Source organism: Mesoplodon mirus, assembly GCF_964341445.2.
Source record: "Mesoplodon mirus genome assembly, chromosome: 1".
Taxonomy (NCBI): Eukaryota; Metazoa; Chordata; class Mammalia; order Artiodactyla; family Ziphiidae; genus Mesoplodon; species Mesoplodon mirus.
In genome coordinates, this window is record NC_138976.1 from 70,737,880 (window position 1) to 70,754,846 (window position 16,967).

General features: G+C 33.0%; 1 protein-coding gene across 3 annotated transcripts in view; it reads left to right on the plus strand.

The window, feature by feature from the left end:
* BRD10 (bromodomain containing 10) overlaps positions 1 to 16,967 on the plus strand; it is a 112,781-nt gene that overhangs the window by 85,836 nt on the left and 9,978 nt on the right. For 2 of the 3 annotated variants that reach the window (XM_082618064.1, XM_082618066.1), the window contains 2 exons: positions 795 to 884; positions 16,405 to 16,520. In XM_082618064.1, coding sequence (XP_082474190.1) covers positions 795 to 884; positions 16,405 to 16,520 — 206 coding nt within the window. The remainder of the gene's footprint in view (positions 1 to 794; positions 885 to 16,404; positions 16,521 to 16,967) is intronic. The other variant, XM_082618065.1, reaches the window with a different exon arrangement.

Here is a 16,967-nt window from a genome sequence, read left to right on the forward strand (position 1 = left end):
ACAAATTGGAAAAATTCAGTATAATTTTACAAGAACTAAAATGTAGTTACTAATATTTTTGTTATTGTTGCTGACACTTCACTGTTTAAATCTTTAGTAATTAAGCCAAACTAGTTTGATTATTAATTAATAACTAAAGACCAAGTGTTTTGGCCATTTGCCAGCATTTCCAAGGTGAAATTAAATGAGCCACACAATTATGAAAGGAAATAGATGCTATCTCTGGAGATGGTTTTATTAAGGACTACTAAGAAGATCATATTAAGAATGTATACTTAATTTTATTAACTTCTTTGAATATATTCATATAGTTGAAGTCCCTCTTTATTAGCAATCCCAACAGCAGTAATGCAATTTGTTAAATTGTATAGTTAGCAACCAAAGCAAAGGTAAAATGATAGTTCTCCAGGGGTGCATTTATTCACCTGCTAGGAGACTGCTTGATGAAGCATTTCTTAAAGGTGATTCAGTAACCTGTGAAATCTAGGGTGAGTTTCCAGATCTTTGTCATTCTGGGCTGAAAGTTAAGAATGTTAAAAAAAAAAAAAAAAAAAAAAAAAGTACCTGGATTATAAAGCAAACTGAAAGGTGGGGATGTGGGGTGAAAGCCTGAAGTTCATACATCATAACAAGTAAATACCTTTTAAAATATAAACTGTGGAGCTTTCTTTGCATTTTGCTGTTACAAAGACAAATAATTGTGAATTCAGTGTGTGTTAAAACAACTTCTGTTACCACATTTTGGGTGTTTTATATTATGTGTTATCAAGCTGTGTTTTTGTGTTTTATTTTAGCTTATTTGCACTAATCTTGATGAACTCAGGGAATTAATCACAAAAATCGAGAATGAACTCAAAGATCTGGAAAACAGTAGAAAAAAATCGGTAGGTGTTGATCCAAAAGTTCTATCTATTATTGTCAGCATTAAAATTTATTCCTGCTTTTTCCTAAAGCCTTTTTAAATCTTGTTGTCCTGAGTTACATAAAAATTTGCAATGAAAAATAAACATTGTTTCCTTTATTTCTCCTATGTGGTCTAGTTTTCATTTTTAATACACAAAAATGGTGCTGGGGCAAGTAAATTAATTTTGTTTGCCTGGTTTATATCAGGTATAGTTTTAGATATTTCCCAGTATACTGGTTGGTTGTTTTCTGACTGGTAGTTTTTTGGGTAGTGCTTACCTTATTATATATTATAATAATATAATTATTCTTAATTAATAATTATATGCTTTTAATGGAAGTTTATTGCTTAGTAACATAAAATTTCAATTAGCTCTGACATAAATAACGTATGTAAATTGTTTAATCTTGCCCCAGATGTTTTTGATACATGCTTAACAATATGTCTTTTTTAAGAACCTTTATCAGCTGAAGGTCTTTTTTTAACTTTCACTATACTAAATTCACAATTAATCTTTACCTTCACTTTTTACTGTTCTTGAGAGCCTAGAGTATAAGGGGCATTATTTTTATTCACTCAACACTTGGTAAAACATTTATGTTATTTATTAAATCAGTAATACCCATTTAACTGACATTTATAATTGTGTTATAGACTTGAAACACAATTACATACCAATAAATAAATGGAGAAGCCTTTAAGCATTGAAAAAATCAATCACCATTTTAAAAAATCCCTTTGTTTTATGCCTTAGGAACGTCATGAAACCATTTTTAGGTCTTTGCTCAGAACCTGTTAATCTAGAATGATGTATGATAATAAGGTTAGTGATACAGCAAGCTTCATTCATATCAGCAGATTTGTTAAAGTCATTTTATATGCTGTTCAGAAAGAACATATTGGTAGCATTCTGAAGGAAGGAAATTAAAGTACCATAAAAGTACAACCTTCTGAGGTCGTTTAATACAGAGGTAAAACAGCCTTAAGCATTTTGGAAGTCACTCATATGATACCCCTGAAAGTATAGCTATAATCTAAGAGATGGGATAATGTTCATACTGATAGCCATCAATTAAGAAGAACACATGTTCAATACACATTGTGTACAATATATAATCTGAGAATGCAGAAAACTGTATATTTTACAATTATTTCCATTAAAAAGGGTTTGAATCCTTATTAGACTGTGAGGGGTTTTTTGCTTTGTTTTGAGTATATCAGCAATCTCTTCATATGGAATGAACCCCAAGTGTTGTTTTAAAACTTATCTCTGTGATGTATTTCTCAAACTATATTAAAATATTTTTTCCTCAGCCAAAAGTGTTTTTTAATATATTTTATATGTATGCTCATAAAGGACTGATTCTATTCTTTAATAGGAAAGAATAGTCTTTTAATCAGGGTTTTATTTATAGTTTTTTTGCAGAAGCCATTTAGTCCATACTTCATGACTCTAAACAGAATTCTGTTAAGTAAATTTGCTAATTGGTTTTTATTAGCTGCAGTTAGACAATAACATATGCATTTTAATTTGTTCCCATATTATGAATTAGGGTTTTCTTCTTAATGGATAGTTTTAAACATAATTGGCTTATATACTTATTTATAGTATGTATTGTAAGAGAAAAAGACTTTTGCAAGCATCCTTGAGTTTTTCTGTAAAACCATCCACCTCACTTCCATTGGTGGTATGAGGTATAAACATATTGCCTTCCTTCACAGGAACAAGTACCAGAGTAAAAGAAAACATAAAATACAAATATTTGACTCTATAGTCCTTGGGGACATGTTTATCAGAAAATTTTAGGTTATGTATGGGTTTTAACTGATTAGATTTTATGTCTCTAAATTTTTAACTTGTCCATGACCCTTGATATTTGCATATTAGTTTTAAAATATGTTTTCTACTCTTCAAGAAATAGAAATTCTTGGAACTGAACTTAGTGGGGATAATGTTATTGAGATTACCAGTATACAGGCCACTTTCCCCTTAAATTACCTGACTAAAAAACTGTTTTCATGAACAACTTATCTCAATCAATGAAATGGCCACACAGCATAAAGGAAATAATAGTAGAAGTTTGCATCTCAGTGCCATTCCTTATTTTTTTTACAAAAGCTGATACTGAGTGTGATAAAATTTTTTTGTAATAGTTCACTTTATTGAATTTTTATGTTAGTATTAGAGAATACCAGTTTATTTGTTTGTCATCATTTGGGAATAAGGGGTTCCACTTAACTGAATTTTCTAGGAAGCTGAAACCTAAACCTTCAGTACTAAAATTCTTCCTTTAATCATTTAATGAAAAAATTTCCCTGCCTCCTTTATACTGAACATAATTTAACACTTTTTTGATGACTCAGGGATCATTATGAATATCCATAATTGTACTGATACCCTAAAAATCTATTGATCTCAGTTACTCTAAACATTCACCAGTAGGCCTTTAGATTATTTATTTTGAAGGTTTTTGTCTGCTTGTTTTTTGGCTTTTGTTCTGTCTCTTCATTGTCAGCCTGTCATTTCTTATGTGTGTCCATGTACTCACCCTAGCTGATACACTGTCAGTTACAAAGCAAGTATCCGTATTAGTAAGATTAGGCTCATAGTAAGGACCTGAGGAATTTTATTAATGAAATATATGAACTTGGTAATAGTGATAACCATTTTGCTTATTCCTTGCCTGGTGAGCTTCCTTCACTATTGCCAGACAAATGAAATATTAATATTGACCTTCATGAGAGGATATCACTGTGAAAAATAGTGTTTAGAGTCAAAACAATTCTATTGGGTGGGCCAAAAAGTGCCTTCGTTTTTTTAAGTAAAAATAAAAGACACATTTTTCATTTTCACCAAGAACTTTATTGAACAGCGTATTCACCCTTTTGTTCCACTACCTTTTGCCATTTTTCAGGCAACTTCATAGTTCCTGAAAAACTTTTTATCTTTTTGAGCAAAGAACTGTTCCAGGTGCCTTTTACAGTCTTCCAGGGAATTGAAATTTTTTCCATTAATAGAATTTCTTAAAGACCGAAATAAATGGAAATCAAAAGGTGCAATGTCTGGTGAATACGGCAGATGAATTAGAACTTCCCAGCCAAGCTGTAACAGTTTTGCCTGGTCATCAAAGAAACATGCAGTCCTGCGTTATCCTGATGGAAGATTATGCATTTTCTGTTGACTAATTCTGGATGCTTTTCAGCGAGTGCTGCTTTCACTTGGTGTGATTGGGAGCAGTACTTGTTGGAGTTAATTGTTTGGCTTTCCAGAATGAGTTCATAATAGAGGACTCCCTTCCAATCCCGCTATGTACACAACATCACCTTCTTTGGATGAAGACTGGCCTTTGGTGTGGTTGGCGGTGGTTCATTTTGCTTGCCCCACGATCTCTTCCATTCCACTTTATTATACAGTATCCACTTTTCATCGCAGGTCACAATTTGTTTTAAAAACGGAACATTTTCATTACATTTCAGTAGAGAATCGCATGTAGAAATATGGTCAAGAAGGTTTTTTGCTTAACTTATGTGGAACCCAAACATCAAAACAATTCGCTTAACCAAGCTGATGCAAATGATTTTCAACGCTTGATTTGGATATTTTAAGTATGTCAGCTATTTCCTGCGTGGTATAATGTTGATTGTTCTCAATTATTTCAATTTGATCGCTATCAACTTCAGCTGGTCTACCTGACTATGAAGCATCGTCCAGTGAGAAATCTCCAGCACGAAACTTTGCAAACCACTTTTGACACGTTCATCAGTCACAGCACCTTCTCCATACACTGCACAAATCTTCTTGTGCGTTTCAGTTGCATTTTTACCTTTCTTGAAATAATAAAGCATAATATGCTGAAAATGTTGCTTTTTTCTTCCATCTTCAATATTAAAATGGCTGTCTTGGGCTTCCCTGGTGGCGCAGTGGTTGAGAGTCCGCCTGCCGATGCAGGGGACACGGGTTCGTGCCCCGGTCCGGGAAGATCCCACATGCCACGGAGCGGCTGGGCCCGTGAGCCATGGCCGCTGAGCCTGCGCGTCCGGAGCCTGTGCTCTGCAACGGGAGAGGCCGCAACAGTGAGAGGCCCATGTACCCCCCCAAAAAAAAGGCTGTCTTCTTAAAATGCACACTGATATGACAGCTGTCACATATAATCTAACAAAATTGTTTAAAAGGAAGTTAAAAGACAACTAAGTGCCACTAGAGCCATCTTACAGAAAAAATCAAACGAGCCTTTTGGCCCACCCAATATTATTCATCAGCAGCTTTCAGATCTACATGGCTTCAGTAACAAGGAAGGCATATTCCATATAACCATTGGGTTGTCACAAATGCCCTTACTAAAGATAGAAATTACATATATGATAGAGGATTTAATGTGGATTCGTTTAAAAACCTGGCTGCTTTTGGGAGCTCCTCTGCAGGGCCTTTCTAGATAGTTTTTCCTACCAAAGCAACAAGGAAGAATTACTCCATTTCCTCATCCAGGTCAACATTCCATTAAAAAAGGTTTCTTAATCTCTTAGAGGTTTTGCCATTGAGCTACTCATTGTACTGGAAGATTTACAATCTTTTAAAATCTAGATTGTTTACTTATTCTTGCAAGACAACTAATTCTACTTATGATTTATAATGTGAGGAGAGAAAAAATGATTTAATTTTCTGAGTTTGCTTTAGTTCACTTGATCCCATTACTTCATTTAAAAGGCTTATTCAAAGAGAACTCAATGTCCTTTACGTCCTCCAGTGCTATACCAGCCATCTGACTGACATAAATACAAGTATGTAGTTTGACAAAATCCTTTCATTTTGTCTATCTCATTATTATTTAGATCATAGGATTTTTTTAGTGCCCTAAGGAGAAATCATGACATTTTATTGTTTTGTTTTTTTTTGTGGTTTTAGTCAAGAGAGAAAAAATGCATTTTGCTTAATTATTTGGAAAGAAGTCTTTTTAATTTAGGAAATTTATTAGTTTTCCAGAAAGATAGAGCTAAGATATTGATAAATTTGCCTGATCCTATTGTATTTGAAGTTTATTAGACATTTTTGCTGTCTAAATAATCAAACTTGTTAGATTTTTGTCAGGCTAATACAGAAGTGGTTATATTTCTGAATTTCTCATGTGACCCCTTTATTCTTGCATTTGCTTAATTTCCTTATGTTTTATATCATAATTTAGATCTTCAAAGAGGTTTCAGTCTTTTTTCTTTGATAATGAAAAATCAGTATAGAGATAAGGAAAAGGGAACATTTGGCAAAAAAAAAAGTTATAAGAAAAGAAATCTTTTCTGGATTATGAAATGATAAATAATAGTCTTATCAATATAGATAAACTAAAATTTTAAATATAATACCCTGTCTTTCTAGTACACTTTTTAGCAGTTAAGCACCTCAACACTGAGCACGTTTTAAGACAGACTTCAAATATTTCTGTATTTCATATTCAGTATGTAAGAAAAGCTATAAAACTGCCTGTACTCTTTGATCCTATAATCCTAATTGATATTTAACTTTTATTTTCCCCCATTTTTCACCCTACTCCCCTACCCCCCAAAAAAGTAATTTATACAATAGTGTGTTCAGCAGACTGTCTCTAAAAGTAGAAATTTGGGAAAAGCCCATATGTCCAACAGTAGGGAGATGACTAACCAAGCAATAATATTAACACAGTGGTAAATCATATGGCTAGTAAAGTAAAATATTTGTAGATCATTGTTACTACATGGAAGTATTCATGAAATGTTAAATTTTTTAAACATCCAAAAAATATATGCATAATAATTATAGTATGTCAAAAGGCATGTTTTTTAAGGCATGTTTAAGAGAATTAGAAAGGAATTTCAAGTAATGAATAAAATTAATCTCTTATTATGTTCTTAAAATAATTTAAATTCATAATACAATAATAGCACTTATCTTACCTAACCAAAGGCTGTGCATTAGCTAGATCAAACATTAGAGAAATCAGAAGCTTAGATTAGAGGTAGTGACACCCTAGTTTTTGGTCACAGAGTTTTGTAAAAGCCAGTGGTTATCAGTGAGTAATGATTCTGCCCACCCCACCCCTGCCCACCGCTGCTATGAGATTTTGGCAATGTCTGAAGACATTTTTGATTCACATAGTTGAAGAGGTGGTACTGGCACTTAATGGATAGAGGCCAGCCGTGCTGCTAAAAATATTCTACATTGTAATGATCCTTTGGTGCACCTGACGGCCCCCCACAGCAAATAGTTATCTGTCCTCAGATGTCAGTTGTGCAGAGACTGCAGAACCCTGGCATATGCCTGTTTTTGCTCAGGGCCCTAGTCTCTCATAATAAGTTGCTGCTGCCAGCTTATTATGGGGAGAAAACAAGTTGATGTTTTGACACTTAGGTAGAAATCAATGAAATCATATGCCAGATTCCATGATTGAGACCATTTTATCATATCATATATTTCTAATTAAGACTTGTATTTGATGGAACTTGTGAATGTCAGTATTAACCTTTACCCTTTATGATTCTCTCAGATAGTTAAAAGAATTCTTGACCTTAGCTTCACATCCATCTCAGCTGTCTGCAATCCATTATGATTTATGGCCTCTTCAGTATGGTCACCATTTACCTTTTACCTTCATTATAGGAAATGAAGTTATAAATTGGTTGTATATGTATTCTCTTTGTTCATTTTTAAAAATATGATGGAAAACATTCTTAAAAACTGAAGATATAGTAAGAAATAATACACAGGTAAATGGTAAAATATAGTCAAATTATGTATAAAACTTCACTTATATGAATTTATATGAACCCCTAAATCATAGTTGCATATAGTAAAAGCTTGATATAAGGCAAAGAAATTTTTATACATTAATCTTATTTTCTAACACCTGTAACAAAGAAATTTTACTCAATTATAGTGTAGGATTATGGGATTTTTCCCTCTTCTCTCCATATCCCATTTGCTCACAGTGAGGCATCAAATCAAAATTATTTTACAGCCATCTATTTAGAGTAAAAAGTCTATTTTACTACAGTGTAAGTAACTTTAGATACATTCAGTATCCCGAATATGCCCTAATTAACTTACTTAATGACTTTAGTTGTAGATATGGTTGCATCAATATGTAAATTGTCCTTAAATTAGTTTTATTTAAGTTTTTGGCAATTACATCATTGTGTATCTTGTTTTCTTATTCTAGATCTTTTGATATGGTTAACAAAACTGAAAACTAGCTCATCTGTGGGGGGAAAAACACTGCCTTTAAATTGTCATAGTTAAAGCTTTCAAAAAATTAAAATAACCTTTTGGAAACCCTGTACAACAAATAAAATAAATAAGTTTCTTTACCTGTCATATTCTAGTCTTATTCATTAGGCAAATACTTCCTCATTGTTTTCTGTGTACTATTCGTAATACCAAGGAACTTGGTTGAAATTCAGAGACAAAAACAAAGTCCTCATCCTCAAGGAACTCACTTTAGAGCTTAAGCTTTTTATCGCCAGTCCTGGGGATACATTTTTAATTTTAATCAGGATTGGTTGTGCTAACTCCTGTCCTTTTATAGAAAACTTAATCTTTTATTTTCAAGCCATTTTTTAAATTCAGAGATCACCAGACACTCTAGACATTTGCTTTACTTCCCTTAATGACATGTTAAGATATTATTTGGGAGTAGGACTTTATGGACTTTATAAAAAATCAAATATTAACTGACATGTTCAAAATAATAGTAAGAAAAGAGAACTAGATGACAGGAAACGTGAACCAGAACAATACCTGGCTGGTAAGACAAAACTTCAATTGACTGTAATCACTGAATTATCTGAAAATGCATTATCCTCATTTATTTATGGTAAGTCTTGCTTTGGGGCATTCTTTTTGACATTTAATAACTACTCTGCTCAACTAAGAACTGGATTTTAACTCTTGTTAATAGTGCTCACTGTTTCAACTTACTGCAATGTGGCATAGTCTGTATCCCATCAGGGAAACTTTCTTAAAAGCAATATTTGAACACCTCTTTTCTTCTAATATAAGTTCCAATTAAACGGGAAAACTGTTGTTTCATATTTTTACATCAGCCAGAGAATTAATGCCGCGTGTTCCCAGCATGGAGTGAGCTTCAAGGAAGAATTGAACTAGGTGACAGCTCCTTCTATAATTAGAACTTCATAGTGTGGCTTTTATTATTTACCTTAAACTCTTTTGAATTACATATCACACACACTTATTCAAATGTAAGTAACAATCTAAATGCCAAATATTTTTCAAAGCCCCAAGTAAATTTGTATTATTTTCTATTTAATAGTTACTCTACTTTCAGTGGCAGGAGTTCTGGAAAATTGAACTTAAATCTGTGAGGTGCTTAAGACCAAAAAATGAGCTTCACCTCATTCTCTTTTTTATATTACAGAAGATATCAAAATCTTTGGAAAGCCCCTAAAATTTAAAGATAGGGTAGTTTAACCTTTTGTGAACTAGGAAAGAATACCATCCAAAAAATGGAGAAGATTGAACAGTAATAGAACTTTCCTACCATCTTACCAGACTCTGTAAAAAAGGTAAAAATGATACATTATATGTGGAAGGAAAATTAATCCCAAATCTACCAGAGAATAAAAAGGAGTCTAAATAGGAAGCCTAGAGTCCACATGTGGATCTCTAGCACTTTAAAATAGAAAAAAATCCTTTCATGGAACCAGTTTCTTTTAATGAACATATGACGCTAACTAGTTGTAGCAGGTGCTTTTAATCAGGACAAGGCCATTTAAGGCAGATTTAGTGGCAGTAGCATGAAATGCTAATAGACAATTGAGAAAAAAACCTACAAAAGCAGATTTTAGGAGTCCAAAACTATTAGTAATCAATAACCACTTAATATAGGAACATAGGTTATAGCCCTGTAAACCCTGCAGTCACTGCCTTAAAATGTGAAACAATAACTTGTTCAAAATGGTGATCCGAGTCATCAAGAGTTAAATTATATTCATTGTATACTCAGAAAATCTGGAAGACATATTTTAGGAACGTTTCTATCAATTTTTTAAAATCTTTTGCAGCTAAGTAGAAAATCTCAGTAAGCTAAGAAATTTACTTCTATAGTTTGAATATGTATTGTGGGCCTGCTCTCTGCTAGGCATTGTGATGGAGCCTGAGAAAGTAAAAATAAGTAGGATACTGACTCTGCTTTTAAGATACTCCCAGTCTTAATTTCACTTACATGGACCTTTTTATGCTCTGACGATACCATATGTAACATTACTTAGTGATTCAGATTGTGCAGTGAATTGCTTGAGAACCCACCTTTCTGATATCAGGTATACATTTGACAAAATTTTATTAACTTCTTTGTTAGCACCTATTTACTAAAAAGAATCAAATTCAGATACTTACCCAATAGTTAATTTCTAGTTCAGGATTTTTTCTTCTTTGTGAATGAAAATGGTTACATACCATCAGTTACATACATATTGTTAGATTTTCTTCCCCAGGAATAGTAACTATCTCACTGGGAATGTGATCTGTCCATCCTCTCTACAAAGTCAAATGACACTGAAACTTCCAATATTATCACTGATGCAGTTGTTTGTCTTCATGCTTTCTAGTTAAATGCTAATTTAGAAATATAATGGAAATGTTGTACATGCTGTGCAATGTAGGATATCTTTAGAATAAAGTACAAATGCTTTCCTTTTCTATTGAATTAGTCTTAAGAGAAAATGGGTGAGAGTACCTAAAGAGAAAACACTAGTATATGATAGGATAGTTCATATTAGAACCTCTGGCAGTGTGAAAATACTCTTTAACTTTTTTCATATTAATATGCAGACATTTCACTGTACTGTCTAACTAGTAATTTTTCAAGGGACTGTATACCAACAAGGTGAATGCAGTGTTTTACCCCGAAAACTGTGAATATGCAGGAATATACTAATATAGTAGTAATTTCTTTAGGTGAGCAATAAGAAAAAAAAAGTAAATACTTATTACCTTTTCACTTAATATTACTTAGACTAAGGAGAATGCCAAATAACTAGATTATTAACATGCTTAAGTACAGTTAATTTGATTTGTGCTGTGTTTTTACACATTTGCATTTCAATTATTTGTAACCTACCTTTGGATATTGCTAGTGATTTTAAATGAGACATCTTTGCAGACAAATCCATTTGGCTTTTCTAAAAGTTATTTGAATTTTATTTGAAAAGCATGATGTATTATTATCCCTTTCCACCATGTGATTTATGTCTGTGACAAGAACCAAGCCTATAACAAAAAATATTTTGTCATATGATCCCTGTTTCTGTGCTTTAACAACATATTTGTAAGTAAAAGCATGTAGAAAAAGAGCATTGATGCCTTTTTCATATGTATTATATTTTATACATAAAAATTATCTTTTTTATCATCTTCACAATAATACCCTTTCAATTTAAAAAAGCATTCTTTGCATATTTATATGTGATGTTAATCTTTTCTTCATATAACTGTTGATACCTATTTTGTTTAGATATAATGTTATAAGAAAATCTATATAAGTAACAATGATTTGTGTAAACAAACTACTTTCACCTAAGTTTAATATTCAAAGCATCTAAACTTATTAAAATGTGCAAAAGATCCATGGTAATGAGACATTTAATAAACCTGGAATTTATTTGCTTTCCTCTTTTCTTCCTTCTAGATGTTCAGTGTCCCCAGCATCAGTAGATTGCCAACTCCCTCTCCTTGCAACACCCCAGCCAGCATTATGCTGGTGCTGTCATACCCGATTACTGCAGCAGAATGGAGTTTTTCTTTAGTTGTAAGGTAAGTTTCCCTCCCCACTCATTTCACACACATAGACTCAGCTTTTCATTTTACAATATTGTGTAGTTTTATAAGTTTTTTAAAAGTTTCTTTTCTCTTATGGTTCCTTAGGTTATTAACCTATCACATTCAAAAACTTATAAAACTGCATAATATAATAAAGGACTTATCCTGTGGCCATAGACCAGCTCCTTGTTGTAGTAATCCCTATGAGGTTATAAAACCTTTAGTGTTTGACAGTGGGGCGTCTCATGGAAAGGGAGCTGGCAATCTGCAGCTGCTGTGGACATTGGCTGAGAAAGTATTGAAAGGTAAGCCTCAAATTTAGACCATATTGTATACCTTTGGTTCCATGGTGTATGTTTGAATTCATACTTTATGTTAAATTTCATAGTAAATTTATAAAAGAAAAATATATTACTCTCTTCTTTTCAAAATGACCTTCAGTAAACGTTTGAATTATTAAGTTCACATAACGCATTGGGATTATTTTAGAAAAAAATTTTTGTGAAAATAGTGAGAATTCTAATACTAAAAATTGTTCATTTATCCCCATATTCACATACCTGTTTATAAAGAAAAGTCAGCACTAAATTTATATATGTAAAGCTTATTAAATGTGTTTTTTATTAGAGAAACAATTAGAACACTGTTCTACAAATAACCATTTACTTAATCTTTCTATCTACTTTCTTTGATTCTGTATTGATCAGTGCAGATAAAAACTGTAAGAGCCTTTCTGATTTTCATTATATCCATATTCTCTCTTATGTATTTGAAGATGGGGAACTTGCTGTTTTCCTTGTTTTTTAAATTCACTTTTAAACTTTAGATCACCACAGTTTTAAGTACTACTGTAATTAAACAAATGAAACAAAGTAAATTTTAGAGATTTTAATGTTTACATTACAGAGATACCTACATGTAAATATAGGAACTTACACAGTATAGTCTCTTTCTTCTTCAGGAATTGTCTGTGTGTAGCCCATGAGAAGATGGCATTGTGTAGTGGAAGGAAAGTGGATTTTAGCATTCAGGAGATCTAGAATTCTAAAGTCTTCTTCCACCTACAAGTACTTCTCTGTTTACTTTAGACACTTTCCTTCTGTAAAATTATGTCCTCTGAGTTCCCTTTTAGCTTTAATAATTTCATCCTAGAAGAAACATGATAGTTTTTCCTTTATCTGTGTATATAAATAAAGTTGATCAGTCAGGAAAGCTATTGCTAATGATCTGATTTAAAGTTCAGGAAATATTTTGTTTGATTTTAAATAGATTTTTTTTTTTTTTTCTGGTACGCGGGCCTGTCACTGTTGTGGCCTCTCCCGTTGCGGAGCACAGGCTCCGGACGCGCAGGCTCAGCGGCCATGGCTCACGGGCCCAGCCGCTCCGTGGCATGTGGGATCTTCCTGGACCGGGGCACGAACCCGTGTCGCCTGTATCGGCGGGCAGACTCTCAACGACTGCGCCACCAGGGAAGCCCTTAAATAGATTTTTATATTAGATCCAAGTTAAGGCAGATTATTACCATTTGACTAACTTCATTTAAAAATTCATAACTTCCCTACGTTAGTTCCATTGTATACTGTGACACTCTGAGACCAGCACTAGGTAGAAAGGGACGTATTATTTTATTTCCATTTGGATTGTATTGACCAAAGAAATAATAAATGAAAGAAGCAGTATGAGTTTCTCTTTTACTGTCAAGTGATTAAAGTACCTTACTACCTCAAACACCAGTCCTAGAGCAGTGATTCTGAACTTTTTTAAACCTGTGCCCCCTTTTGATAGATGACACACATACCCCATGGCAGGTATAGGGATGCCCTTTGTTGAGGTCATCGTATCCTTTATATATATCTTCTAGTCAAAACATTTTATCAGCCTTTACTTTCTATAATTGTGTTATGAAAATAATAAACTTTTTGTTTTTCAAATACAGAATGATTAGATAGGCATTTTCAAATATAAATGAGATACCATACCATCACTACCCCAAGTTAAGAATATGCAGTATAAAGAAGGGGAAGAAGGCCAAAAAACATACATAAGGTTGAAGGCCTCAGACATTTACAAACAGGTCAGTGGGTAAAACAGAGTTATATGGAAGTTAGGACTCTATTCTCTGATTGATTTATATGACCCCCCCTGTTCAGTAGTATATTTTCTGGGCATTGGATTAATTAAAATTTAGTAACCAAAATAAAATCAAAAGGTAAAATTTTCCTAATATTTTTAAAACTCTTTCCTATAAAAATTAATGTTGTAATTTAGTAGAGACACAAACAGAGTTGATAAATGGCTTTAAGTAGTATCCAGTTACACAGTCTCCCCTTTCCGTGCTTCATCTACCTAGTCCTGAAAGTCCCATAACACTGATAGTTCTGTATTCCCTACCCCATCACCACCACACTAATCCATACAGCCACCGTACTGCCCAGGTTAACTCTGCATCTGTAATTCTTCCCCATGTAACGCCCAGTTAATAAGGAATTCAGCATGCCTGGTGCCCCCTAATCCTTTAATGCTTTTCCAGTTAATTATACCATGAAGAGAATATTCTCCCCACCTTCATTCCTTACCTCTTTCTGCTCTCGTTAGCTTAGGAAAAGTTTATTTCCACTGTCACCATTTCATTTTTGCGCCTAATAGAAGTTGATATGTAGAAAAAAATAATGTTGATATGCCTTGTTAAAGGGAAAAATCTCCATCTACTATTTTCTATTTTTTATTGAAACAAAATCTTACCTCATTCTGAAAAGGATTTAGGGTAGCTGTTACCTGTCTTTTCATCTTCCTCAAATGGCTTTCCATAGATGAAAGTTATTTCTTGCTCAGTTTTATTATTTATAATCTAATAGTTTTGTTTTCATGGGTTAGAATATGCACTTTATACTCTCTCATAACATTTCTTTGAGAAAAATAAACTTTTGAGGTATAACTCATTGTTAGTTGGATCCTTTTAGAATGCTTTTGACAAGATGGAAAGTCTCTTCAGGTTAGTATATTTTATGAAATAAAAGTTACTTTTCTTGAAATTTTTTAACAATACTATAATTTGTTATGCCACTGAGAAGACACAAAAGTTAGTCAGTGAGCCTAGGTTCCATATTCATTATGAGCACATGCACATATAATCTCACCTCTTCCTACTCTTCTAATGAACAATTTCCCTTCTGAAGTATAAAAACCTCAGTTAGAAATGTTGTTTATTTTTATGTGCATAAACGTTGTGTTGGTTTAAAGCACAAAATTTTCAGGAGTAGGAAATGCACTGTTATTGATCACTTAGTTTTGTATATGTTTAAAATTTCCATGACAAAAGGAAAAGTTTTAGATATATATAAAGTTGGGAAATCTGTGCACACATTTTAGAATATGCTTTGCTGTAGGGAGTGGTTATTTTTCTGCCTTAATGTTTTACCTATATGCAAATTGACTCAGAGTTCCTGTGGGGTGAAATCTAATTTTATGCAGGTTAAATGTGATGTGTAACATATATAGTTGTGTGCCTTTTGTTACAAAAGAAATAAATTGAGTGGACTATATGGTATGTAAATTATATCTCAAAGCTGTTACCAAGTAAAAAAGAATACAACTTGGTTATATAACAGTAAGGGACTATAGTGATGATGGTGGTGGTGATGTGGATAGCTGGTGTTCACTAACATTGTGGAGAAGGGGGGGTTGGCTACCTAAAGTTATACCTTCTGTAATCTTACTGTACCTATCGTATTCAAGTAATTTTATGGGTGCTGATGAAATGTATCTTTACTAGAGGTTTTATAACCTGTGTCAGATTGAATTTATGTAATACAGTTTTTAGAGGCAGTGATGTAATTAGTTCTAAAGAACTTGGACTTCACCAACAGGCAGATCTGGGTTCAAGTCAGAGAACCTTAAACAAGTCATTTAATCTCTCTGAGCCTTAGTTTCATCATTTGTTAAGTAAGACTAAAAATGCACACACTTTAGAGGCCTTTTATAACTGCTAGTATACGTGAACTCTCATGTTCACTCGATCTCTCTCTCCCTCCCTTCCTCCCTCCCTCCCTCCCTCTCCATCTGTCTGTCTCTCTCTCTCTCTCTGTCTCTTTCTCTCCAAGTATGAATGAAATACTTAGGATAATACTTAGCAAATGGAGGGCATGTCAGAAATTAACCGTTAGTATAGCATGATAGTATTGAAAATGGTGACCAGTTGTTTGCTTTTCTGTGCTGGAAACATTTTTAAATAAAATAATTGTAAAATTTCCTAAGGAAGTTTGTTAAGATGGCTTTTGAATAGGATAACAATTCAGGCTTTCTCTCTTTTTTTCCCCACTGTTTTGGAAAAATTACAGAAACTTTACAGAAGTGAGCAATGTCATTTACATAGTTATATAAATGTTTGTATCTTTACATGTGTTTTAGTGATTTATAAAAATGTTTATAATTGACCCAATTAAAAACTTAAAAAAAATTTTATCTTCTGGTTTAATTAAATGGGTTTTAGATTTCTCCTGTAGAATTGAGAATCTTTAAAGTATATCAAAGAAGATTTATTATAGGATATTTTCCTCCTTGCTGCAACCTTCTGAAGAAGAGATATGTACTTATTTGATGGGTATTGGCATTCTGTTTTGTTTTTTACTCAGAAAATAAGTATTGGCATTTACTTTTGGATTAAGTCTAAGGAATTTACTTTTAAAATTGTGTTTTTTAGGGCAAATGGTATCATCGGAGGCAAGCTGTAAAAGAATTGCATAGTACATTGATACGTCTTTTAAATGAATTGCTGCCATGGGAACCAAAGTTAATGAAAGCTTTTCAAAGAAACAGGTAAATCAAGCTTTATTATCTTTTTTAAGGCTCTTTATGATTATGGAAGGTGTCCTGGTATCATTTAGTATAGTTTTCCATTGATTTGTAATTCAGATATTTTTGAGTACCTACTGTATACAAGGTACCTCCTTAGCCCTGACAAAGTACTGTTGATTAAACAAAACTCTTACTGTGTGGTTTATATTCTTTTTTCTCCCCCATTTTTTTTCATTGTGGTAAAATGCACAAATAAAATTTACCATCTTAACTAGTTTTAAGTGTACTGTTCAGTGATATTAAATACATTCATGATGTTGTGTCACTGTTACCCCATCCATCTCCAGAACCTCATCTTGTGTAACTGAAACGCTATACCTGTTAAACGATAACTCCCCATTCCCCCCTTCCCCCCATCCCGTGGTAACCACCATTCTACTTTCTGTATCTATGATTTTGACTAAGTAC